Source organism: Atta colombica, unplaced genomic scaffold, assembly GCF_001594045.1.
Source record: "Atta colombica isolate Treedump-2 unplaced genomic scaffold, Acol1.0 scaffold238, whole genome shotgun sequence".
In the NCBI taxonomy this organism is placed as follows: domain Eukaryota; kingdom Metazoa; phylum Arthropoda; class Insecta; order Hymenoptera; family Formicidae; genus Atta; species Atta colombica.
In genome coordinates, this window is record NW_017259336.1 from 753,314 (window position 1) to 779,064 (window position 25,751).

General features: G+C 34.8%; 4 protein-coding genes across 5 annotated transcripts; 2 read left to right on the forward strand and 2 right to left on the reverse strand.

Moving 5' to 3' along the window:
- Positions 1–571: 571 nt before the first annotated feature.
- On the forward strand, positions 572–3,365 carry LOC108688700 (coatomer subunit epsilon). Its single transcript, XM_018195049.1, has 4 exons — positions 572–632; positions 873–1,168; positions 1,733–2,221; positions 2,335–3,365. The coding sequence occupies exons 2-4, from the start codon at positions 1,058–1,060 to the stop codon at positions 2,641–2,643; spliced, it is 909 nt and encodes a 302-aa protein (XP_018050538.1). The 5' UTR covers positions 572–632; positions 873–1,057; the 3' UTR covers positions 2,644–3,365.
- A 2,815-nt stretch (positions 3,366–6,180) lies between these two features.
- Positions 6,181–16,030, reverse strand: LOC108688780 (PH-interacting protein). 2 transcript variants are annotated; one of them, XM_018195187.1, is made up of 22 exons: positions 15,894–16,030; positions 15,712–15,770; positions 15,592–15,621; positions 15,277–15,336; positions 13,760–13,910; positions 13,522–13,620; positions 13,043–13,380; positions 12,794–12,948; positions 12,337–12,654; positions 11,814–12,231; positions 11,512–11,737; positions 11,049–11,373; positions 10,635–10,824; positions 10,270–10,515; positions 9,975–10,196; positions 9,464–9,842; positions 8,889–9,288; positions 8,585–8,803; positions 8,336–8,516; positions 8,082–8,250; positions 7,924–8,001; positions 6,181–7,457 (listed from the first exon to the last, which is right to left on the reverse strand). In XM_018195187.1, the coding sequence occupies exons 1-22, from the start codon at positions 15,934–15,936 to the stop codon at positions 6,445–6,447; spliced, it is 5,319 nt and encodes a 1,772-aa protein (XP_018050676.1). In that variant the 5' UTR covers positions 15,937–16,030; the 3' UTR covers positions 6,181–6,444. The 2 variants fall into 2 exon arrangements, with proteins under 2 accessions (XP_018050676.1, XP_018050675.1); XM_018195186.1 differs by having other exon boundaries at positions 7,882–8,001.
- A 2,334-nt stretch (positions 16,031–18,364) lies between these two features.
- On the forward strand, positions 18,365–20,288 carry LOC108688720 (dehydrodolichyl diphosphate synthase complex subunit DHDDS-like). Its single transcript, XM_018195078.1, has 5 exons — positions 18,365–18,854; positions 18,933–19,094; positions 19,187–19,339; positions 19,673–19,853; positions 19,946–20,288. Exons 1-5 carry the CDS (start codon positions 18,694–18,696, stop codon positions 20,174–20,176), a joined length of 888 nt encoding a protein of 295 aa, XP_018050567.1. The 5' UTR covers positions 18,365–18,693; the 3' UTR covers positions 20,177–20,288.
- A 1,503-nt stretch (positions 20,289–21,791) lies between these two features.
- Positions 21,792–24,902, reverse strand: LOC108688761 (protein Hook homolog). The gene has a single exon (XM_018195140.1). The coding sequence runs from the start codon at positions 24,262–24,264 to the stop codon at positions 22,204–22,206; it is 2,061 nt and encodes a 686-aa protein (XP_018050629.1). The 5' UTR covers positions 24,265–24,902; the 3' UTR covers positions 21,792–22,203.
- Between the last annotated feature and the right edge of the window lie 849 nt (positions 24,903–25,751).

A 25,751-nucleotide genomic window follows, 5' to 3' on the forward strand; every position in this document is an offset into this window, starting at 1 on the left:
ATAATATAAAATACATATAATAAAAATTTGTTTATACTCAAAAAATTAAATAAAATCAAATAAATTAAATAAAAACCTTTATCATTAAATTTTTCATGATATCCATTTTCATGATATTGCTGATTTCTCGACTCAATAGAATTCATGTTTTCCTCACAGTTCTAAATTTTTTATTGAAAGTCGATACTTAATTGTTAAATACGTGTTATTAGATCGTTGTTAGATTTTTTCGTAAACTGTCGATGCCAACTTTTTCCTTTGAACTGAAAATAGTCGCGAATCCAGCATCGATGATGACGTCGTCATCGTGTCTTAAAACTACAGAGTTTCCTTTCTACATTAGATCTTATGTATATACAATAATCGCACAAGAAATATCGCAGGACATAATTTATGTGACAGCCAATCTGAAGCGTCAATTTTATTATTGACGTATCAGATTTATTTGAATTGGAAAACCAAAAAAGAATCAGAAGAAGAAGAAGACGTGGCTGTCGTATCAGATTGGCTGTCGTAACAAACTCGCGATTTGTGACACAGACTGTGTAACCATTGTAGATGAGATCTTAACACTTAACATGAAAAGTGAAAATAGGAATTAGACTTTAATCTGCTATTTAAATTGAATACAAGTAAATATTTTTATTATTTTGTTAACATAAGATAAAATTATTATTGTTTAATTTAATATATGGCAAAAAGATTAGATCACAAGAACAATGAGAAATTTTCCTGATTTAATTAATCATCGGCTAATTTAAGTCAAGTTAATTGAAGTCGCTTCAGTAAAGATAAATAATGATAAATTAAATATAAATACATATTATGTCATTTACATTATTTAATCAATTATGTTTCTATAATTGTTTCAGAGGTCTGCAACAACGTTTATGATGTTATTAAATGCAATGCGCTATGCGCTGATAACGTGATAACAATTGTGGAATAAGAATAGTCTTTCAGTATTGCCAGCAGGGCCAGCCCTCCCCCAAGTTCCAGTCCCAATACTAGTAGTTTGTGTTGGAACATAGCCTATATCGGAACTCACGGGGCGACAATGAGCGACAAGATGGCACGTCAGCAGGACTTCAACGATCTGTTCAATGTGAAAAATAATTTCTACATCGGTAATTATCAGCAATGCATCAACGAGGCGCAGAAGATCAAGGTAAAGTTATCCCATCCTGTCTGTGGTATCTTGCAGATGTGATGCCACACGTTGCATACTCCGTTTGAATTCTCAAACGGCTGTCATCACCATTCCAACAAATTCTCTTTCGTCTCGTTGACATTTTTCTGATATAACTTTTCCAAATTCAAAATGATATATGTCACTCAACTTTTCATGTTATATTCGATTTTATTATTAAAAATCAAATTGAACTTGGACTTGATAATGTTGCTGTCAAAATATTAAAATTCCACATATACATTCAGACAAGTACTCTCTTTAAGCAAATTTTTGCAAAATTTGACTCCAAATATGAATTTATGAATAAGAAAGAAAAGTATGATAATTCTATAATATATCTTTCATACTGTGCTTAGTAATATTGTCTAATTTACAAAATAAACTATGCCAGACAATATGCATGTTTAAAAGATATCATACATGTCTAAAAGATATCTAAAAGATATCATAAAGAATTTGTCTAGACAAGATGTATTGTCTGGATTATTTCACAATTATACTAATATATATTATTATTATAAGTTTTATTTCTGTTTACAGACATCCGTTCCAGAAGTGACTATGGAACGTAATGTTTTCCTTTATCGCGCATACATAGCGCAGAGGAAATTCCGTGTGGTGCTAGACGAAATCGATGTTTCGTCCCCACCAGAATTACAGCCACTGAAGACTCTAGCTGACTATTTCGCCAATCCACATCGTCGAGAAACTATAGTGGCTGAATTGGATAAGGAAACTAAGAATGTAAATTATGATAACCATATTCTGCTGATCGTGGCCGCGACCATTTACTATCATGAGAAGAATCTGGAGGCAGCTCACCGAGTAATATGCGCCTCTGATAATCTGGAGTGTATGGCGCTAACGTTACAGATATATCTCAAGATGGATCGTCTGGATTTGGCACGCAAGGAACTCAAGGCGATGCAGGAGAAAGATGATGACGATACCTTGACTCAACTCGCTCAGGCGTGGATTAACATTAGTAGCGGTGGTGACAAGCTGCAAGATGCTTATTATATCTTTCAGGTAAGAAAAGACGAACTGTTGATTCCTTGAGATGTATGAGAATATTTTATATTTGAATTTTTGTATGCTTTATTTAAAATTATCTGATATTATTCAATTGTAAACTATTTTAGGAAATGATCGACAAGCATTCCAGTACGAGTATGTTGCTGAACGGTCAGGCTACTTGCTTCATTGGACAAGCGAAGTATGAAGAGGCAGAAATGGCTTTGCAAGAAGCTCTTGATAAAGATAGTAATAATCCAGATACATTAATTAATATGATTGTGCTCTCGCAGCATATGGGCAAACCGCCGGAAGTGGCAAATCGTTACTTAAGTCAGTTGAAGGATTCTCACTTAGAGCATCCTTTCGTCAAGGAGTACTTGCAGAAGGAAATCGAATTCCATAGGCTTAAAGAACAGTATTCAGCTTCCGCCTGAGTATCTCTCAGCAGATTATGGCATTCCGTGGGATAAGATCGATCAAGTATTGACTATGAATGGACCTAAGCTTGGAATAACAAGTTGATTTTATCGAAGATGTCCAATGAGTAAAGCTTCTTCTCTTCTTAGAAAACTTTTCTTCTGAAGCTGAAATATCCAGATATATATCCAATATTTTACGGTGCAATTCATCTTTAATTATTGGAAAATATACATTTTTAAGTTATTTTATTTTTGTTGAGAGTGATTCGAAGCCTGTCCATATAATAGTAACTTTTAGGCTTCCAAAAATATCGTTTTACGATGTTATGCATATATTGAGATGTTCCAACCTTCTAGTTTTTCTCTCGCGAGATAGAAAACGCGCATTTTCCGAAATAGACATTTTGTTTTTATATTAAATTAAATATATATATATATATGCTAGCAAAAAATAGATAGGTATAGCAAAGATGTATGGATAATGGAAACGTTCGAAATTGCAAAAACCAAAATGTATGTGACTGGAAAAGTCGCTCTTATCCATTTTATCCTGATGTTACACTTTCACTACATAATCATGAAAATATGGCTGCCATTTTGTAAAATTATAAATTATTATCGAAATAGACCATTTTGCATGTAAGCATCTCTTCATACAATATTCGTATTGCTAATTTAGCTGTAATAGATAGGCGAAATATTAAAATAAAATATTTCGTATATTATGAATATGCAAAAACTGAGAAATGTCTTTTTTAATTTCCACAAATTGCCCCTTAATGTTTGTAAATAACTTCATTATAAAAATAACTTATAAAAATAAAATCTTACATCTATAAATACTTATATAGAATCTAGATCAGTCAATCTGCCCATTAATTTTTTATAATAAGTCTTTAAATTCATCATACGTGCAAATAAAGTTTTTGAAGTTTGATTTAGAATTCATGAAATATGTAATGCAAATAATTTTAGATTTGAAATTTTAACGTAAATAAGCCATTAATTTTGAGAGCGATTCGCAAGTTAAATTAAATAGAAATAAAAATAAATTTGAATGGGACAGACTATGGAATTTTTTTAAATTTCAAAATTGATAGATCAATTCTAAGTAGAATTGTACGGCTTATAATTTGTTCTTATAAGACATAAAAACTAAGATAGATGTTCTATAATTTTATGCGTATATATTGCAAGATGTTTAGGCATCGTAAATATCTAATGAATCTTACGGTTAGCAAGAAGCTAGTAAAGATACGCATAAAGTTATAAACACTAAATTCTTACAAGTGTTATGAGATTATATTACAAGCTTTACGATTCTGCTTAGAATTTAAGCATAAAAAAAAAACTAATACCTCTTATAAAATTTTTAAGATTAATGGCATAAATAATCCACAAGTAGACATATATAAAATAATTTAATCTTTTTATTGGTGGCGGTGGGTTTCAAAAAACCATATTGTATATAACAGAGCACGCTGATTTCACAACAGGATAAGTGTCAAACTGTACATAAAACATAATTACTTCATATTAAGTCCTGTGTACCTCCTGCATCTTTGACGGAGTATATATACATGAAATTATATTCCTGGATGTTCATCACGTGAAGTATATTAATTATTGTATTATTAAGAGTAAGACCAAAGTTAACATCGTTAAATTAATATTAATCCAAGGCTAGATGCATTATTATTGAATCTACATGTGATATGACTCTTATTAGGTCATTAAAAAAATATTCATTATAATTCTAATTATTGATAATTTACATTATCATATATTTAATATTCTTAAACTAATATCACAATGGCTCGAGACAGTCAAGACTTCTGATGTTTGTGCATATATCCTGATAAACGATGTTAGCTGCTGGCAGCACAACTGTCTTCTGTATCATCATTTATATAACTACGTGTAATGCGTGATCCATTCAAATTCGCGTCATATAAACCTGAAAAACATCTCTATTTGCCTTCGTGAAAAATTCTAAAATTGCATGACTTTCTTAAATCTGTAACAGATGTATAAATTCTATGTAAAAAATTGTTATTTCACGCGCAAACTACAGATCATAATATACACAATTCGTCTTATGCAACATCAATATTAAGAAGAAATAAAAATTACTTTCGAATGGATACAATATATTTACACGCACGCGGACTCACTTTTCTACACATGATGTGCAATAAACTTAAGTGAGAAGCAAAAATGCTGGGAGGATTCGCAAAGAGAAAAGGAAGAAGAAAAAGGAAAAAAAGAAGAATAGAAAATAATGAAAAGATGCCTTGTTGTACTCCCAAATATTGTTCATCACATTCAAGAAAATAAAATCAATTCTCTTCGTATGCTAACAACAAACTGTTGTCGCTATCGCACATGTCACGTTATTTAATACTTAAAAATGCAAATTACAAGTCCGCTGTCTAAGGAGGTAACCATTGTGTATAACAAAGTACATAGAACTTTTTTTTCGAATAATGTAAAAATTCATTTTAATTATATTATGATATTACGTTTTTTTCTTGAAAATTTTTCGTAGATAAAATAAATACTAATTCACGGTATTACAAAACATGTTTAGAAATTTGCACATTCTTAATTGTCTCATTGCAGCTCTTTTAAATTACATTCAAGAGAAATCTTGAATTGTTTGTTACATCAAAATTTTATTGAATAAAAATCAAAATTATTAAAAATATATAAAGTATAAAAAGGCTTTTAAAGGTTTTTCCTCTTCTCGAATGTTGTATACTTCCAATAAAAATGACGGAACAAATAATTATATAGCCATTTATAGCTATTTTTAATTATAAAGATTTATAGCTATTTATTTAATTTATTCATAAATCGAAATTTTTTTTCTAATTCAATATGTGAAGAAATAAGAGTCCTAATTTGAGCTCAACTCTCAATGAATTACAATGATAATGTGAAGAATTATTAAAAAGGATAACTTGATAAATTTCATAAGTGCATTGTTCAACCTTTGTTGCTTTAATGAGACTGAAAACTGTTTTATAAAATAATTTTCACGATTTTCCTTTTTCTAGTCATAACATTAAAATTTCATTTGTCAACTAAACTTTTGAAATCGATGGAAGCAATCGTATAAGCATAAACTTACATTTTTTCGCGAAGACTGTACTGTTTCTACACTTTCAAGATGATTAACAAGATAATCATTATACCTGTACAACAACACGATTATACATAGAATTTTCGATATAATCTTCTTTAGAATAAGTGGAACTTTATATAGATTTACCTATCGTTATTTAATTTGGTTGAACCTGCAAATAAAACGGTAGAGTGATCAAAATATCATGTATTTGTTCACACTGTTTGTACCATAGAGCCAATGCATTGTCCAAATCGACAGGTCAATATAAAAAGAAAAGAACACTTTCTTCAAGCTATTTCATAAAAATAGAAGTACTTAGCAGAAGCGTCCGATACGGTTCGCTCTGTGACAATTGTAATATTTTATACAGGTAAACATCTTAATCAAGAGCGTAAGAGAAAAAACTAAATAAAATATCTCGCTCCAATTTCCACTGCGTTATCTCCTAAGACTACATCAGTGTCTCTGTCGGAGATTCATGTTGCATCGCAATTCCATACATTATGGAAAATAGCGCCGACGAAGCAAGCGTCGAGACAACCTCAAGATCAAGAAGAACGATTAAAAATTTCTTCTTTGGACAGTTTCTTCGAGTGATAATGATCTGAGTTTTCAATACGCAGCACACACTACAGTCTTTAAAATCCTTATCAATCCTTTAATGTCATTTTTATCTAGAGATGCCGTTAGGGCGATTCTAAAAGATAAGCGCGGGCGCGCGGTGTCATTTTACGTATACGACCTCGACTACTTATACTAATGCCAGGCTCTGGCACGCTCTCATCGCTATCCTCAGCGTATGAGCGACGCTTGATCTTACGCCGGTTTCTCACTGGCATCGTGGTACTGTCGTCGCTATCCTCATTGTAATAAGGACGCTTCCGAGCCGAGGATCGTCTGCTGCTGCCATAATGTTGCCTCGTGTCCTCTGATTCCATAGAACTGCGCGGCTTTCGACGGCTCGAGCGCGACGATTTGTATTTTTTGTCAGAATAATCACTGTCCTCCGAGTCTTGACTATTAGTCTTACGTTGTAATTGTGGCTGCTCTTCTTCCTCTTCTTCTTCTTCTTCTTCTTCTTCTTCTTCTTCTTCTTCTTCTTCTGGTTCCTCTTGTTCTTCATCATTGTCATCTTCTTCGCTCTCGCTATCGCTATTATCGTCTTTCCCATTATTAGTAGTATATTTTTGGACGTTCTGCACATTCTCAGACACTAACTTTCGTGACCTAGTATCTCTTTTGATGATCTTTTCCTCTTCGCTCTCTTCTGAAAATTCCAACGCAAGTTCATCTTCGTTGTCTTCAATCATCTTGCTCTCCGCAATGTACTCCTCATCGTCATCGTCGTCATCATCGTTCGCAACAACGTTCAATTTCACTTTAGATTTGGATTGCTTACCGTTCTTAATATTTTTGCCGCGATTTTTGCGAACCTGCTTGCTACGACCGCCAGGCGTGTAATCGTCTCCAGAATCGGTATCAGCACTAACACTGGGTATCGCTGTTCTCGCTCTAGTTCTTCGGACTGGGGCACTATTACTGCTATCAGTGTCTGTTGTTACTTCAGAGTCACTAATGTCACTATCACTATCCTTCAGCTTTTTCGACACGGTTGATCGGCAGATTCGCAATTTCAGTCTTGGCCTTGACGGCCCAGAATTAGACCGTTTCGTATGACCGTTTGTCATCCGCGATGGTCCTAGAAAGGGAAATAAAGATTAGCAATTATAAAAAAAACTGGTTCAGGCGATCAAAATTATAAAGATAGGCTGCAATCAGTATTGATAAAACAATCTCAATATATCGATTAAAACTTGATTTGAAAATTATGGACTGATAAGGATATATCATAACGAATTTGTTAAAGTTTGTGATCTAACATAACATGAATATAGTTAATATAAGTTAATTAACATATCGATTTTAATTTTTAATCTTTTTTTTATCAAAATATAATCCTTTTTTAAATTCAAAATACAAATCGCAAAATAATTTTTTATTGAAAACATTTGAAAATAATCGAAAGTATTACTTAGAAGTAGTCTCAAAATCTGACAAATTCTTTCTGTCATATATGTACAATATGAAAGTGATAATTTGGAAAAGGAGGTACACGCGCGTACCAGGTGCAGATATGTCAAAATCTTTCTTTTTCTGCTCTTTACCCGACTCCTCGTCGTCGTAATCGTCTTCACTGTCTATATCATCTTCATCGCTAAGAGTAGATTTTGATTTGGAAGGTCCTGCACAATAAAATTTGTATTTTATCGCGTTACACAAATTAATAATAAATAATAAGTAATAAATAATAAATAATAAGTACCAGTTCCATTACTTAAATTTGTTTTCTTTTTCTTCTTCTTTTGCTTCTTCTTTCCTTTTGGTTTTGTTTTCTTAGTTTCAGATAGTTTATGTGCTGATTTCCAACTTGTAAGTATCCTACGCATATGCTCCTCAAACATGGCCGAAAGTCTTATTGTCATCGAATATATCTGGATAAATAGAATGAACAACATATTGAATGTTTAAGGAAATGCGGAAATATATGAAGATAAAGTAGATATTATATTAACTTACTTTGGAACGTTTGTTGGTATTATAATTCCTACTGTTCGAAAATATCAATCTCATATCCTTTGCAAATTCCGCTGGCGTCTCATAATTGCCGCCTAATAAATCTTCTTTGACAGTACGCAAGTCCATCGGTGTATCTATTATTTGATGATACTCTGGATGTTCTAATGTATCTACCGGTTCCCTAAAAAACAATCGGTTACATATTCTTTTAGATACAAAAAAGAATGCTTCAATTTCTTCTCGATATACCTAAAAGGTATTGAATCTTCGCATTGCCACAGGGTCTCCAACAAATAGCGACTCGCCAGCTTCCAGTCTTTTGAAATCTCTTGCAAAAGTGAACATTTTCTCTTAGACCTTACTTTACTGGTTGAAGGTCTCTCAACATCTATCTCTTCCGACTCGGAGGAGTGGTATGTATCATTTAACTGATGATACACTGCCGGAACATCCACATCAGTAGTTTCTCTGCGTAAGAAATGTTATTTAAATAACGTAAAAGTATATACGAAGATTCTACAAAACAACTTTTGTACAACAGAATATATCTTACTTTATTATACGCAGACACAAGTCAGTGACTATTCTTGCCTTTTTCACAATATGACTGTGTGGTTCGTTGAATTGTTCAGCGTTTGTTGCTAAATATCTAACATCAAATTGTGCCGACGTAACTCTTCTGTAGAAATGATTTTCAAAACGAGCCTTTATAGTCGACAAATCGATTGGATATTCAACAATATAAGCGTAAGTTGGATAAAGACTGAGATCCACTGGTACTACGAATGGTTCTGCAATTGCAAGACTCATTACTTGATCCAAGCCTCGGATAATTCGGCGACATGTCGCTTCTCTGTCACCCATTGGCCATTCCTCCGCGTGAGGTTGATATAGTATCGCTTGTCTTTCTTCCGGTAAGACGGGAACAGCACCACCAATTTCTACGGGGACTCCTAAACGAACAATTAGTGCATACAGCATAATTAGAGAATTTAAGTTCAAATTTCAGCAGAATATCAATCATATCAAAATATACATTATATCAAAATTATCTTTTACGATTGTTTCACTCATTCTTTTAATTAATTTAATGTTAAACAACTGTAATATCGAATTAAATGAACTCACTATCTTCGTCAACAGGTTCAAGATCCCAAGGACTCATTCGTTCATATTCCCCATTATCCCATCTGACGCGGAAGCACATAAATAATGATTCTGAAAACTCTTCATCTAATGGCTCCATTCCAACAATCTGTCCCATCCACCAACCATCATCGATCATACAACGAAATTTATCTCCCTCAGACCAACTTCGCGCTAATGCCATATCGAAGGTTTGACGCAACACGAGGAAATCTAACACATCGGCCATATCGTGGTATTTGATAGTAAAATTCTGTCCACTAAGTCGACCGTCCTCATCCATCAATGCTAATTTCAAACAGCACAAACGAGGCGGTCGTATTTCATATTTAATACCCACTACTTTTACAAACTCTTGTGCCTAGAATATAAAATTTCTGATTAGTATATGATTATATATATATCTCTCCAGCGTTAAAAATTTCAACAGAAAATATTCTAATCCCATATATAATTAAAAACCTTAAATACCCCTAAAATAAATTAAACATACTCTAATATTTATCTTGGTCCATGGCTCGCACCGCGGACTAAGCTCATAAACCTTTTTATTCCTAATTGCATCTAAATAGAATTTATGACCTTGTCTGAAATATACTATTTCGTCGCCCATCTGCGGGTAATAAGGAGCTTTCCTCGGTATTACTTCGGTAAGCCATTCTGAAGGTCGATAAATTTCAGGAACTTCACGAATACCATTAGCTATTTGTATTCCCTGAAGATGATAGTGTTTATAGAAAATGTTAAATTAAAATAACATAAGAATCGTGACAATCTATAAACAATACTTTTTTCTTAGGACGCCTTCTGCGTCTTCTGTCCGTCTCACTTGGGGGTGTAACAGATCGCTTTTTCACAGGTTTCCGTTTACTGCGTTTGGGAGGCTCCAAATTCAGTCCGTGATCCGCAATCCAATCAGAATATTCAGTACTGGATTCTGTAGTGCTATCGGAGCACATATCCTCCTCGTGAGCGGTGGAATCATTGCTATTGCTACTGGCTGAACTCGCTGATGTGCCAGCGTTATCAAGATTCTATAAAAACGCAAAGTATCCAACGGTTAGTTAAATTACGCGTAGATTCTTCTATTTATCGTTACAATATGGCAAACATAATAAATATTTATCAGTCAAATAAGACTACTATGAAATACCTCATATTCATCGTCATCTTCTTCATCGCGCGTTGCTCTAGTTCTATAACCGTGCCTAGTTCTATTACGCTTGCGATTTAAAAGTTTATTTCCTATATTGCCTTGATTAGTGGCAGTGCTCGAGGTAGGCTGTGGCCGCCGTCGCATTTCCCGCCGCCAGTTATCTAATTCCATATCAGCCATTGCTTGACTTTACAAATAACAAAAAAAATTGTGAATTAATTCAAGAATTAAGTATGTTCTTCTTTAACATTAATATTGATATCATATTCAACATACTAATGTATTAAAATAAAAACAATAATAAAATAAGAATAAAAAAATAAATTCATTTAAAATAGTTTCTTATAAAATTTGTTGCCCTTCTAATGTTATTTATCTTATATTACTTTAAAAAATCCATGTAATATTTACATCATTTTAAACTGAGTCTCTTTTACAGCTGGATTCATGGGACGCGCGAGCATAGGTTTATTCCATGGAGTAGTATTATCTCTTTGCCAATTACCACTGCTTTGCCGAACACCTTCAACATTACCCTCTCTCCTCAAACCAGCTCTACTACCGCGAGGACTTGCTATTTGACGGATTGGTTGTTCCGCGACGTTATTCTCCCTATCATCGCCAGCACCGGCGGCTTCTCCATTGATATTTTGTCTCTGAGCAAGAGCCTCGATCAATCGATCAATGTTCGACCTTGGCTCTTGTTCTGGAAGACCTTCTATAACTTCTTGCATGCCTATTTAATATAGAAATTTTCGTTCTAATTTAATAAATATAATTTTAAATATAATTTTTTTTTGTTATTGAAGATTATTAGAACTTTTTAAGAACAGTAATTATTTTACATCATTTTGTATATGAATTGTCATCTTACCGCCGGCACCAACTGCAATATTTGGTACCAATTGCTCGCCTCTACAATTTTCTCTTCCTGGTACTAATCGCTGCAATGCTGGCGGATATGGATTCCCATCTACATCTACCAAAAATGGTGGCGGCATTAAATGCGGCGCCGTTTGTGTTTGCTCATCAAGAACATAATTATTTCCATCTCTTATCAAAGGTCGGTAATCCGTATGGAAAAATAATTCTTTCGGTACCTAAAAACAGTGTAAAAAATTAAAATAACTTGGAAATGCTATGATACAAGATGAAATAATATAAATGGAAACTTACGATTTTTAGTTTCTCTACTCCACATCCAAATCCATACATTAAAAGATGTCCATTAGAATCTGTTGCGGCGAGCTTTGTACCATCAGGAGACCATTTCGCATCAAAAACGGCACAATTTCCCTGCCCTTCGACGAAATTTTGAAAACATACCATTGGTTCTGTATTTAATACGTCCCAAATAATAAGTTGTCCGTCGTGACCAGCACTGAGAATCATTCGAGGATCTATTGGATGCGATTCCAATACGAAAACCTCGTCTTTATGTCCCCGCAAAACCTTCATCAGTTCACCCGACTTTGCACCCCACACTTTCAATGTGTAATCGTTCACTGCCGTTATAACAAATTCATCGCTCACGTCCCAACAAACCATGGTTACTCTCGCTTTTTTATTCGTATCATCTTCCATTTCTGGTTCTCTGTAAAAAAAAAAAGGAGAAAATAAATTATTTTTTATAACACTGTACTAAATGTATAAAATCTTTTAAAATGAAATCTTTATCAGAAATGAAATAAATGCACACCCAGGGAGCTTTGCTGTCATGAGCAGCTGTTTATGTATCCATTGCTGTTGCTCGAAATGCCATACGTTTGCAGTACCATCTTTAGAACCAGAAATGAATTTTAAGCCGCTATGCGCCCATTGAATACTATCAACTGTATCGGAATGCGCCTCGATCTCGAGGACTCTGCGTGGTCCTTCGTCTCCTAACATTGCGTAAACTCTTACATTATGATCTGCGGAGCCAGCTGCCATAAATGCGCCCCCAGGACTGAAGGAGGCACAAATCATTTGTGCTTGACCGGGCCTCATTTTTTCATGGTATTGAATAGGCTTTGTACTATAACAACAATTAGGAACAATATGTTAATTATATATATATATATATATATATATATATAAATGTTTATACAAGTTGAAAATAATATTACACAAAGATATATATAAACAATTATATATCTGATAAATTAAAAACTTACTGAAATACTGCTCTTTCGTTCGATTTCTTTGTATGAGACCAAAAGGCTACGGATCCGTCAGTACTAGTAGAAACTAAATAATAAACGTCATTACATACTATTGGACAAAAATTGATGGACGTAATCATGCCTGAATGCCCGGTTAAAACTGCCACCTTGAGAAAAGTATAATTTATGAATAAAACATGATTTTCATATACATACAAAAGTAATTCTATTATATATGTATATCCATGATAGTGTACTTACAGGTGACATTGATTGGAAACACCAGACCCGTATTATTCGATCTAAACTTCCCGCTGCTAACAAAGTATTATCGAAATTCACTGCAATGTCCATAATTTCCGCGGATGCGCCTCGGAAAGTGGCGAGTAAACGTCCATCGATGGAACTCCAAACTTTAACAAGTAAATCGTCCGCTCCTGTTATGATGTATGTACCAGTGCGATCAAACAGCACACAATACACCGCAGATAAATGGCCCAACGTATGCCGATACAACTTCATTTTGCTGTAAAACTTTGTCGGTATAGCTTGCGTTCGACTCAAAGGGCCAGAATTCTCACGTCCTTGAAGTACATGTACTATTGAGCATAAAGATATGCACGATGAAATTATATATTACATTTTACATTTTGCATACAAAGCAAAAGACTACTGTTCAAGAATGCACATGACAAATATATTTTTTATGAACAAATCGTATGATTCTCAAGCTTTCTCACCTATATTAGGCACTGATAAGCTACCGGCCAATTCCAGAAAAGGTTTTCCACCTAATCTTCCCGAATAATCAAAAATGTTGTACGTATGGCGCGTAGAATCTGCAGAAACAGAATGTCATATGTATACATATCTGAATTGCCATATGTATACATATCTGATAGAAGTGAACATTTATTATGCGAAAAAATATTAATTTTAATAAATATATATAATATTAAGACTTTTGTGATTTTATACCTTCGTGGGTACGCAGCAAGGATTGTCTGCCTGCTCCCAGAAGTGATATCACTCCACGAACGCATGGTGGCACTTCTTTTTCCAACACTGGTCCAATTCTGGCACATATTTGCAACAAGTAAGTTGATCCAATGTGAGGATATTTCTTTTCCTAAAAAGATTGTCACTTAATTAGTCACTATAATATAATCCACAATTAGATATCAAAAAATTTGGCAAATATCTATAAAGTATATATCGAATATTATGTCAATATTGTCAAAGATGTTTATTTAACTCTGTCGGTCTATTTAAATTTATTATACAATCATATCGGTTGAATTAATAAAACTAAAAAACTCTAATAAAAAAATAAAAAATGTTCATAGAAAAAGTATATTACATTAACAGATAAAATCTGCAAATACTAATTTTCAATCAAATATTAGTAAGAAAATAAATTACATTTTGAATCAAATAGACCAGCTGGATTAAAAATGCTTATTTATGTTTATTTCAAATGTTTAAAAATTATACCAGAATATTCACAGAAAGAAGTACAAATTAAATCGATACTCACACACACATAATTGGTTCTTATATTTAAAACTTAAGTATAATTTTGAAATGTTATAAGACAATTGACAATCACAGAACAGTATTAACATTTTAAAATAATATATTTCAGATGGTCTAATAAGAACGGACTATGAATATCCCAATCATAGTTTTAATAATCAAAATGTGCATTTATTTAAACATTATATGTTCTGAATCCTTTATACCAGATGTGTAAAACTCAAGAATTAATTAAGAATTAAATAATTAAACAAAGAGCTACGAGTCAATTCGTTAAAGTAATCATTAAAGTAATTTAATTAGGTCATAATTTGTTTAATTATTTGATTCATAATCATCAAATCATTTGAGCATTTTCTCATTGTTCATTAAAAAATAATTGTAATAAAAAAAAATAGTACCGCACAAAATCGAAAATTAATGTTCTCTAATTACTATTAAAATCAATTAGAATTATCTAACTGATAACGACATCGCGCGAAAAATTCGAACGATCAAGTAGTTCCCACCGTCGGGCCAATTGATACTCGCGCACGGACGCTCCAGCCAATCAGCGCGGCTCACTCTTCACACACACGAGAATGTACTTCGTAAATAAGCTGTGAATATCTATATTCATTGATCAGCTCACGCGAAATGGCCGGAAGCGCGCCGTGATTGGCCGACGGATGGCTGTGGTGGGGGAACTGTGGCGAACAGTCACAGCACGAATGTGAGACAGAGAAAGAGAGAGGGAATGAGCGACGCGAGAGGAATCACTGCGAAGGCGGTGGGATCAAAAGGGGGTAGAGCAACCCCCCCGCGGATCGACGGAGATACTCCCGTGCGCTCGGCGCATAATTTCATCGAACCACCTTGCGACGCGGCCCGAGGGACTCGCGTCGCATGGCGATTCAAGGGGCCCACACTCGCTTCGCCATACCGATCGCCATGTCGCGACGATGCCGTGCTATACTCACCAATTCCTCGAACGACTGACTATGCACGTTGCCCTCCCAATCGATTCGTGCCGGTAGTACCTGCGAACAGAGGGATGATCTAAAATCCATATAAGGGATGAGGGGGAGGGAGGGGGGAAAAAATTATGCCGATCGATCGGGTGAGCACGATCGGCAGGGGCGCTGATCGTGCCACGGTGAGTGGCCGCGATACCTCGCGATCGACCAAGGTCAGTGACCTTGAGATTCTAATGTTTTGACAAGCAGAAACCACGTGCGAGCCATGTGGTCCGCGAGTCGCGTTGTATACAGTGTCGGGCCCGCCGTACGGCTTACCTCAGTACGCTCTAGTTCCCGCTTCAGTATCTGAAACAAAGCGCGTTGAGTGTTCGCGTGACGCGATCATAAGGCTAGTACGCGGATATGGAAGATGGACTCATAACGTCGTTCACTTACCGTCGCAGCCTCCGGACAGATACCCGATTCGAGAAACTTAACGATCAGGAAGTACAGCTCTGGAAAAAGAGAGATGCACAGGGCGCCTTTAGTGACGGCGGAACGTAACAGCGCGACGGTATACGGCAACACGCTCATCCGTGTCGTCTTCGCTTCACCGTTTACGGCTTATCCGCGTTTACCTGGTGCAATTCCGGACTCGATCCTGGACGCGCTGCCCTCCATCACGGCCGATCCGATCGATTTCCTATTCACTTACAGACGACGGTAACATTGGGCTTACGGCTTCTAGCGCCGCGATAACCACCGTGGTGTTCATTTTCTCTACTCTGTCTCTGAGAGACCGCAACGCGCACACTGCACACGCGCACTCTGCCTACTCGACACGAAGTAGTCCCCCAATGGCGGTGCGCCGCGCCGTCCAACGGACAGGAGCGTAACTGCTATCACGCTACACAAGTGCCATGGGGCCCGGTCAACTCACATTCTCCCTTGTCTCACATGATAATTTTTTGGCTTTCACTATCATAAATCGGCAATTTCTGCGTATCGTCCAACTGATCGATTATCAGATTTCTAATAATTTTGCAAGGCCATATGGACAAATTTTATGCCTCACACGACTGTTACGGGAAAACATGGCGAACATCCAGGTTACATCATCCGGGAGCCTATCAGCGAAACGATGAATCCGCCATTGAGCGCGCCACGCTTGAAAATGTCTCGCGATTGGTCTCGCGAATCATGAATTTGATCGAAACAAAATTGTAAATCGTATAATTTGTTTTATAGAAACGAAACAAGACGGAAAAGTAATGTGAATAAAAACACGAATGTTGCATAATCCAGCAATGATTTCTCCTGCATGTAATATCTCCATCATGGAACGAATTAAAAGTTTATTTAAAAAGAAGATTATTATGCCTGTGCACGATGAGCGATGAAGACCACAAGAAAACTAAAGAAAAATTATGTATTAAAGTTACATTAAAAATGAAATTACTATCGCTCATATCGCTCGCCTCATCGTATATCTTTGATTTATACAACTTTCGAATGTAATTAATAAGTATGTATAAATCTGTAAGGCAAATATTGTGAAAGATCACATCGACCTGCATTGGGAAACGCAATGCGTATTGATTCGAGTAAGATCATAATTTATTGTATCAGATGTACGCGATTGCGATCGTTCTCGAGCAATCGTTGCAGATTAGATTTATGTGTAATTATAGGACGGAATTTTACGGAATCTCTTTGTTTGTTGCAGCTGCATGATAATTAAAGAATTGGGAAAGGAGAGAAATAAAGAAAATGTGCACATGGCGCAATCGCGAAAACGGCCAGGACGACACGTGCAGTATGTATGTATAGGCTAGCGAAAGTGCGCACACATATAATTTTGTGTGTGTGTGTGTGTGTATGTGTGTGTGTATGTGTGTGTGTGTGTGTGTGTGTGTGTGTGTGTGTGTGTGTGTGCGTGTGTATAAATATATTTATATGTATATGTATTAATGCATATGTAATATAGTCTGTTTGCATTGCTTATACTTTTCAGCATCTTCGTTTTCTCTCTCTCATCAACGCTCGAATATATTTATCTCATTTTAAGTGCAACAATTTTTGAAGATTTCGAACAAAAAAACCTTGATCAATCATGAAACTTTTTTTCTAGGATGAAAAGTGAAAAGTGAAAATTTTCTCCATTAATTTCAACGGTTAAAGTTTCCATTCTAGGGATAAAGTTTCATGATTGATACTCTTACGTGTGTATGAATACATATTTTAGATTTCGTGTTATTGAAAATTCTTAAAAATTTTTGTACTGAAACAATATAATTGCATATTCTGGTGTTGGAAAGAAAGAGAGAGAAAGAGAGAGGGAGAGAGGGAGAGAGAGAGAGAGAGAGAGAGAGAGAGAGAGAGAGAAAAGTGAAGATCTTGAGTGCAAAAAGTGTAAACAACATACAAGCTCATCACATGAGAGTGCATGTAGGAATAATGTATGTGTGGATTAATTATAAATGAAGTACATTTGTTATTTTCACAAAGTCGCATTCTGTTCGAATCCGCTATCAGGTGCGTTTTGCACATGATGTATATATCATTTTATCCTTGTTCATTGAACATTAAAGAAAGATAAAATGATACATTATGCGTATCATGCATGAAATGAAATGCATCCATCATTTCTATTTTCGCGATACGCACCTGCACCTATAACTCATTTCACGTGAGAGAGAGGAGGGCCAATATGGTGGCGCTGAATGAATAGGAAAATAAGGGCTCTCACGCTTTACTTACGCTCGCACGAATGTCGTGCGCATTGAATCAATTCTTTTTCTCCATTTCTTTTTCTCTGTATTGCATTTTCAATCTGCATATGTTAAAGAAATATGTCACAGTATCACACTTTAATTGAATTAATTGTATACAAGGTATCGTTAGATGATCTTAAATCGTTGACGCCGGTGATCGCAGATGTTCGATTCGAATTCGACCATTCGACGAAAAAGATGTTCGTTGATAATCACGATAGTTATTTCGACGTCCCTGATTCGCGTTAGATGAGAGAAAGAGAGAGAGAGAGAGAGAAAAAGAGAGAAAGAAAGAAAGAGAGAGAGAGAGCTACAAGTAACCGCGCCTGGTTTTGTCAGTATTTCATTCGAAGTAATTAGGAGTTGAGGATACCTTAAAAATAACCTGATGTATTATCGACGGTATGGTCAAATTAACATGTAGATAAAGCGAGTAATTAAGACGATGACGGAAATGTACGAAAACAACTTGAAGACAGTGTATTTCATTTTTTAAATTACGATTCGAAGGTTAGATGATGACTGGCAGCTGATATCGTGTTAATGAGTATTATATATCTTGTGTTCGACAAGTATTGAATAGTGAATGTGACAGAAATTTTTGGAACATTGAAAAATCGAGCGCAGATTGTACACCTGAACGTGAAATTTAAATTAAAATACGATGTCGTGGCTAAAGGAATGCACTTTGAATTGGTTTCAATCCCTAGCTTTAAGGATCATTAAGACCGGTGAAGTGCCTAAACACGTGGCGTTTATCATGGATGGTAACAGACGTTACGCGAATAAACAAAACTTGCAAAAGGGAGAGGGACACTCAAAAGGGTATGTATTTTTCAAGAGAATGCAGATATACTGGCCTATTGTTCATTTATTTCATATTTTATATTTTATTTACGACAGGTTCGACAAAATGACTGAGATGTTAAACTGGTGTATGGATCTCGGTGTTGTAGAAGTCACAGTTTATGCATTTAGTATAGAAAATTTTAAACGTAGCAAAGAAGAAGTTGATGGTCTCATGGACCTTGCAAGGCAGAAGTTCAAGCGTCTCTTAGAAGAGAAGTATGTATAACATTTAAAATTTTTTGAATCAGGTATCACATTGCAACACAATACAGATTATGTTATTACAAATTTATATAAACAATTTCCAGGGAAAAATTGATGGACGTTGGAGTATGTATTCGTGTAATTGGCAATTTGTCCCTGATTCCAGAAGATCTATGTAAATTAGTTGCTGAAGCTATGACTATTACTAGGGAAAATAATAAAGCATTTTTAAATCTTGCTTTTGCTTATACATGTAAGTATAATTACAATGAACTATGTTTACACTTGATTTTATATATTACACTGCATGTAGACTACATTCAGGGAGTGTGCTATCAGCGTTATTGCATCATCCTGTTTTATCATCCTCTTGTTTTATGTCTCATAAACAATTAAGATAGAATGATGCAATAATGCTAACAGATGCTTCCAGGACACAGCCTAAAACAATTTGAAAAAAAATCATTGATATAATGATGTACTCTCTGGACAATTAATTTTGTGATGTATATATAAATAAATATTTTATATTCTATATAATTAAAAAAAAATATATATAATTTATATATTTTTTAATATAATATATCAAGGGATGAAATTACTCATGCAATTAAGGATATAATACAAGGTGTAAAGGATGCTGATATTTTACCAGAAGATATTAATGAAGATTTGATTACTGATTGTTTATACACTTACAAGTCTCCAAATCCAGATTTATTAATTCGTACTTCCGGAGAAACTCGACTTAGCGATTTCCTCATGTGGCAAGTAAGAAAATTATTTTATTTTTGTGACTTGAATCTCTCCTTGTAATCAAAGCAAAACTCTGCATTTTAAAATTTTATCTAAATTTCTTTTAGATTTCCAACACTTGTATCTACTTTACCGAAGTATTGTGGCCTGAATTCAATATATGGAATTTTCTTAGTGCAATTTTTTATTATCAGAAATGTTATCCTAACTTGCAGAAAAATAGAAACAATTTAAAACCAATCATGCATAATAGTAGAGTATCTATGTATCTTGATAAGTTACATAACAAACGTGACATGGCAATCGAAACAATATATCTATCAGCAGTTCAATCCTAGAAATAAATAAATGTTATTCTATTAGATAAAGTGTCGAATGAAATATGCTGAAAATGTTGCATATATTTTCTTAAAATCAACTTTCCATTATAATGTAGTTTATCATATTTGTCCCAGGTAATTTGATTCTATTTTGAATTTGTCTGCCAAATTATTATAGCAATTAAATTGTACTCTTGTTGGCATCATCAAAATTAAAAAATTTACCATTACAAATATATGTATATGTATATGTCAGTTTGTAATCATATGTATAAGAACTAGTCAAGCGATTAAACAAAGACAATTATATGTGAAAATTAATGTCAAAATTTATACAAATATTTGTTTTGATACGTCTATAGTATCATAAACTCAGGGATAGATAGCTACAGATACTTCCAATTACATAAGATGTTTTAGAAAACAAGAAATAATGAAGTCTTTAGGATATATAAATTGATCAAGATCTAATATCGAAACATTTGAACAATTATTAGAATTTTTACTTGTACAGAATCGTTCTCATATTTCTTTCGTATAAAATGACATGTAAAATAAATTCATACTTATGAAGAGATTAAAAGAACAGATGAAACAGAAAAATATGTATAAGTTAGATATAAGTAATTTATCGAACAACCAATCTTGCCAATAAAAAAAATTTAATAATGAATTATAACAATTTCAACAAACATTTTTCTATTACAATAAAATATTTGTTTTCTGAAACGTCGCATCATAACCGTATAGATATTGATGAAATTCGCTTCTATATCATCCACATGTCATATGTTAATATAGCGCATTTATGATTATCTCTGTATGTACATTCCATACATTAGTTTTCCAGTTATTCTTCATTGCCATGTGCATTGGAGATTTGTAAAATAAAATTGTAAAACAAATGTATATAACATAAATTATACATATGTGAAATAAATAATGTTAATCATAATAATATTAACGCGCGTGATTACAAAGATATAAATATATGAATTTTTTGCGTTGCAATATTTATATAATTTATATGTATATTATATTTTTCAAAGTCAAGAAATGTGTATAGAACGCTGTATACATTATTTACAATAATTTGGTTTATCATGTATTACTGCACAAAGCAAATAACAATATTTATGAATGTACATTTAGTGTCAATAACTCTGTTGAAAGAAGCGTCAACATTGTAAATATATACAATACTATACTCAAACGATAAGTGTTCTTCGATATAAGGTATTATTTAAAATATCTCTACATGGGATAAAATTTCTAAAATATTACAGAATATTCAACATCTTGTGTAATATTTAGTCTAACGAAGTAAAACATTCCAATATCTATATATAATCTTATTTACAATTTAATATGTGTATATCTTTTATTGAAAATCTGATTGAGATAAGATAATGATGGTAAATCTTCGCAATATAGATACAATTCTAGTACAAAAATTTAGTTTGCTTTTCTAACTGTTGGAGATATTTGTGCGATTATTTTTTACATACTCATTAAAGATATAGGAACATGTTGACACATCTCTAATAGTTAGAAAATCTTTTTATTGAATGAAAATCTGAAAACTCAAATGTTAAAATTACATTATATTCATAGGAAGACAAAAAATTGGCTGGATACATAATATAAAAATGATTAGAAAAAACAACAATTTGTTAACAATTTGTAAGAAGTTTCTATATTATTAACTCCACAAGATTTCGTAAAAAATCAATCTTTTTACTTACTTAAAAAGTGGAAATATTTCATTTTTGCTCAGAATTATTCAATTGTATCTACATCGAAAGAAATACAATCAATTGAGATAATCGTAACAGGGAGATAAATGTGATATTTTAATATTATGGTACGAGTTAATATGATGCTGAATAAATGGGCAGTTGAATAAATCTGTGATCAAGTTCATGAATTCAAATATATGATATCATATTTATCGCACTATTGAGAATATCACTTCAAATAACCATTTACCACTTTATATGATAATAATACTTAAACGTCAAGTCAACTTATTTTTGTTCGTTTCCTTATTTCGAGTTATAAGGCGGATAACGTCTCGACACCGGTTGCCTTTGTCTGGCTAGAAAAGATTGACCCTGTCCCGCACTAAGCGCCGCGAGGCGTTGATCCATCACCTCTCTGTGGCAATTCCCGCCCAATCTGTGAAAGGCAGTCACCATCAATTTCTCCTCCATCTCTCGCAGCAATCTGGATTCTTTCATGGAACGTTCCATGTCTTCGATCATCTTACGCTGCTCCATCAGCTGATTGCGCAACATGATGACTTCGTTCGGCGAAGAATTATTCTGCTTCGGGTCGAGGCTTTTTATGACACTCTTGGCCTTCTCAATATATTTCTTGTGGCGTTCCTCCAGCGCGGCATTCTCATACTTCTTCCGCGTGAGTTTCTCCTGAAGAGCGAAAGCTTCCTGTTTCTGAGTCTGCAAAGCACTTTCACGTTCTTCGAGCTGCAGCGTCAGTCGTTCTTTGTCAGCTTGCACTTTCCGCAGTTCGTCCTGCAGTTGCGACAGCTTCTGATTCGGACTTACGTTGTCACTGCTGCTAACTTGAGTACCCACCGTTTCTTCCAATTGGGTCTCTAATTCCATTATCCTCTGATTTGCCTTGCGAAGTTGTTCTTGCTTTGTGTTAAAACGTTCCTCAGAATCCTCAAGTAATGCTTGTATATTCGGCAGCTTGTCTTCATTGCCATTCAACTTTATCTTCATCATCTTGTTCTCCATCTGCAGGCAGAATAATTTTTCTTTTACCTCAAATGGCATCATTTCCGAACCGGAAACACTGGTGCTATCAGCGCTGGGTTTTGCCATGTTCTCGGTGGCTTGCAATTGCATGCACTTCAATTCCTCGTTCATTTCTTTTAGGGTATCCCTTTCGACAATCAGCCGATCTCTCTCCCTCTCTACAGCGCCCAGCTTTGCTTCCATTTTCTTGCAATCAAACTCCAGTCGATCGCACTTGTTGCTCTTTTCATCCAGCTTGTGATGGGCTTCTGTGCGCTGTTGCTTGCATAATTCCAGATGATTACGCAGCTTTGTTGTAAGCTTAACTTCTTCCTCATACTTAAATTTGAATTGTATATTTTCTTTACTATTATCTTCCAATATTTTTAACTGTCTCTTAAGGTCACTCGCGTCCTCTATTTTCTTTTTATACGATTCTATCATGATTTCATACCTTTCTACCTTGTCTTTGTATTCTCTCAAAGCATCCACTTCGTCCTTCAAGTGATTTCTTTCGTCAGCTGCCTTTTGTAAATTCTCATTCCTCGACTGCAGCTCCAAATTTTCCTTTTCCAATAACTCTGCCTTCAATCTATAATCATCCCTGGATGTTTCCATCTTGAACAGTTCATCCTTCAATGCTTCCACTTGTTTCCGCTCGGAATACTTAAAGGATTCTTCTGGGTTCTCAAACTCGTCCAGCCGCTCTTGGAGTTTCTTATTCTCTGCGATTAATGCGATTTTCTCTTCTTGCAACAGAGAAAGTTGTTGATCGAGCTCGTGGCATTTCTGTGCCAGCTGATCTCTCATGTCTACTGCCGCCTGGAAATCAGCATAGAGTCTCTGTTGAGCACTGTCTGGTACATCTGGTACTAGAGATTCGAAGTTCACCTCCTGGATACTTTGCATTAACACCTGCTGTACCGTCTCTTCCATACCCATTATTCTGGTGATGAGTAGCTGCTTTTGGTTACAATTGACGGCGCAACCGAGGATCAGCTGCAAGAGGCGGCGCAGTTCGTCGCTGTCGCAGTGCTCACCTATCTTGGTCGCATCCGGCTTAACATAGTTGGATAGTTGCTGGTTCAGACACTCCACATAATACTCCATCACAGCCTCTACAATCTTCTTCATATTGCTCACTCTAAGGCGCCAGTTGGTGCCCACATCGGTCTTGATCTTCGCCTTCCACACCGCTGTAAACCATTCTGGTGCGATTTTAGCTAAAGCTTCGGCTAAAGCAACACCGTCGCTTATCTCCTCTACAGAATTATGTGGCGCTTGGAGGTCGAAGGTAGCCAACCACTTGATTAAGTAGTCCAACTGTTGCCGATGGTCTCCCATTTCGTTTCTTTTTTCCTGGACCTGGGAAAATTCTGAAATTCGCTGATGATGTGGATCTCGTCAAATTCCGTTAATCGTGTCGTCCTTGTGACCGCGATTCTCGGTCGAATTCATAATCCTGTATATCGAATGTCGAAATGTCGAATCGGGACACTGTGCCGCAGATCACACGTATCCAAGGATTGTGGTGAACCAAGGATTATCTGCTCGCGTGCGTACTTCAGCTAACCAAGAAATGAAAAACGATCACTGTCATCGCGCGCCGTTACGGTTCGATAGCGCTTTATCGAGGCGGAAGTCGCGAAATTCGAGCACCACCTCAGATAACAGCTCGTGCATATAGCGTATGATAATTCTATCCTGCATGGCGCACGTCAACCGACGAGAGGAATGTCCGAGCTGATCATCATTCTCCTCGGCGTATTCTACACCTGAGAGATAAAACAAGGTTCGGTAAGCGTTACATCTCGCACTTTCTTTCCTCCACGAATTATCTTTATCTTTTCCACGATTTCCACAGCAGGATTTAAGATTGTCTTGTTAATTACTGTAATAGATTTTGTGGAACATGGATCTAGTGGGAATTTTTTATGTTTCTTCCTTCAGAAAGTGTGACAAGTGAAAGTTCTAAACTCCAAGTCCGCACATACAATAGAATAGTAAGCCTTAAATCTTAAAAAATTGATCAATCACAGTTGAATGTGAGAAGAATAATCGACTATGATTGGTCAATTCCTTAAGACTTGAAGTTTACTATTTTACTGTGTTTGCGAATTAAGGGTTGGGTATCCAGCTGTCACAGCTGATTTTTTAATAATCTTTCATGGCAACAGCGTTCGAGCAGCAAAAGATTCCAACAGATTCCAATGATCGAGTTTGATCGATCCGATAAGTATTTGCAAATGGGCAGTTTATTTATATTTGTATAAAAAAGTAGAAAGGAGAGCAAGAAACGGAGGCCTGATGGTGTGATGAGATACGTAATAAAGTATTTATGTATGAGTGAGTGAGTGAGTGAGTGAGTGAGTGAGTGAGTGTGTGTGTGTGTATGTGTGTGTGTGTGTGTGTGTGTGCATAGTAGTCAGTTTGGAGTAGAATAGAATAATTAGAGTCCTATTCTATAATCCTTAACGATGATATAAATAATTAACGTTAGAAGAAAATTTTTATTGTAAACAAAATAACAATGAACTTGTTAGAAAGATATGTTAAATTACAACCTTCATTACAAATTTTGTTACTAGATAATAGATAATAGATTAAAGAAACTGACATGATCTAGATATAGTACAATAAATATATCATTTACTTAATTGATTTATAAATTGTATTGTGTTTATAAATAAACTTTTTTTGAAAAATTGTAATTTCTTTGTTAGTTGTATAAAATGTAAAAAGATGTTCTTCTATTGTATTATATATATATATATATATATATATACACATACACTATACTTATGTGTCTGTACATATGTGCATGTATGTAT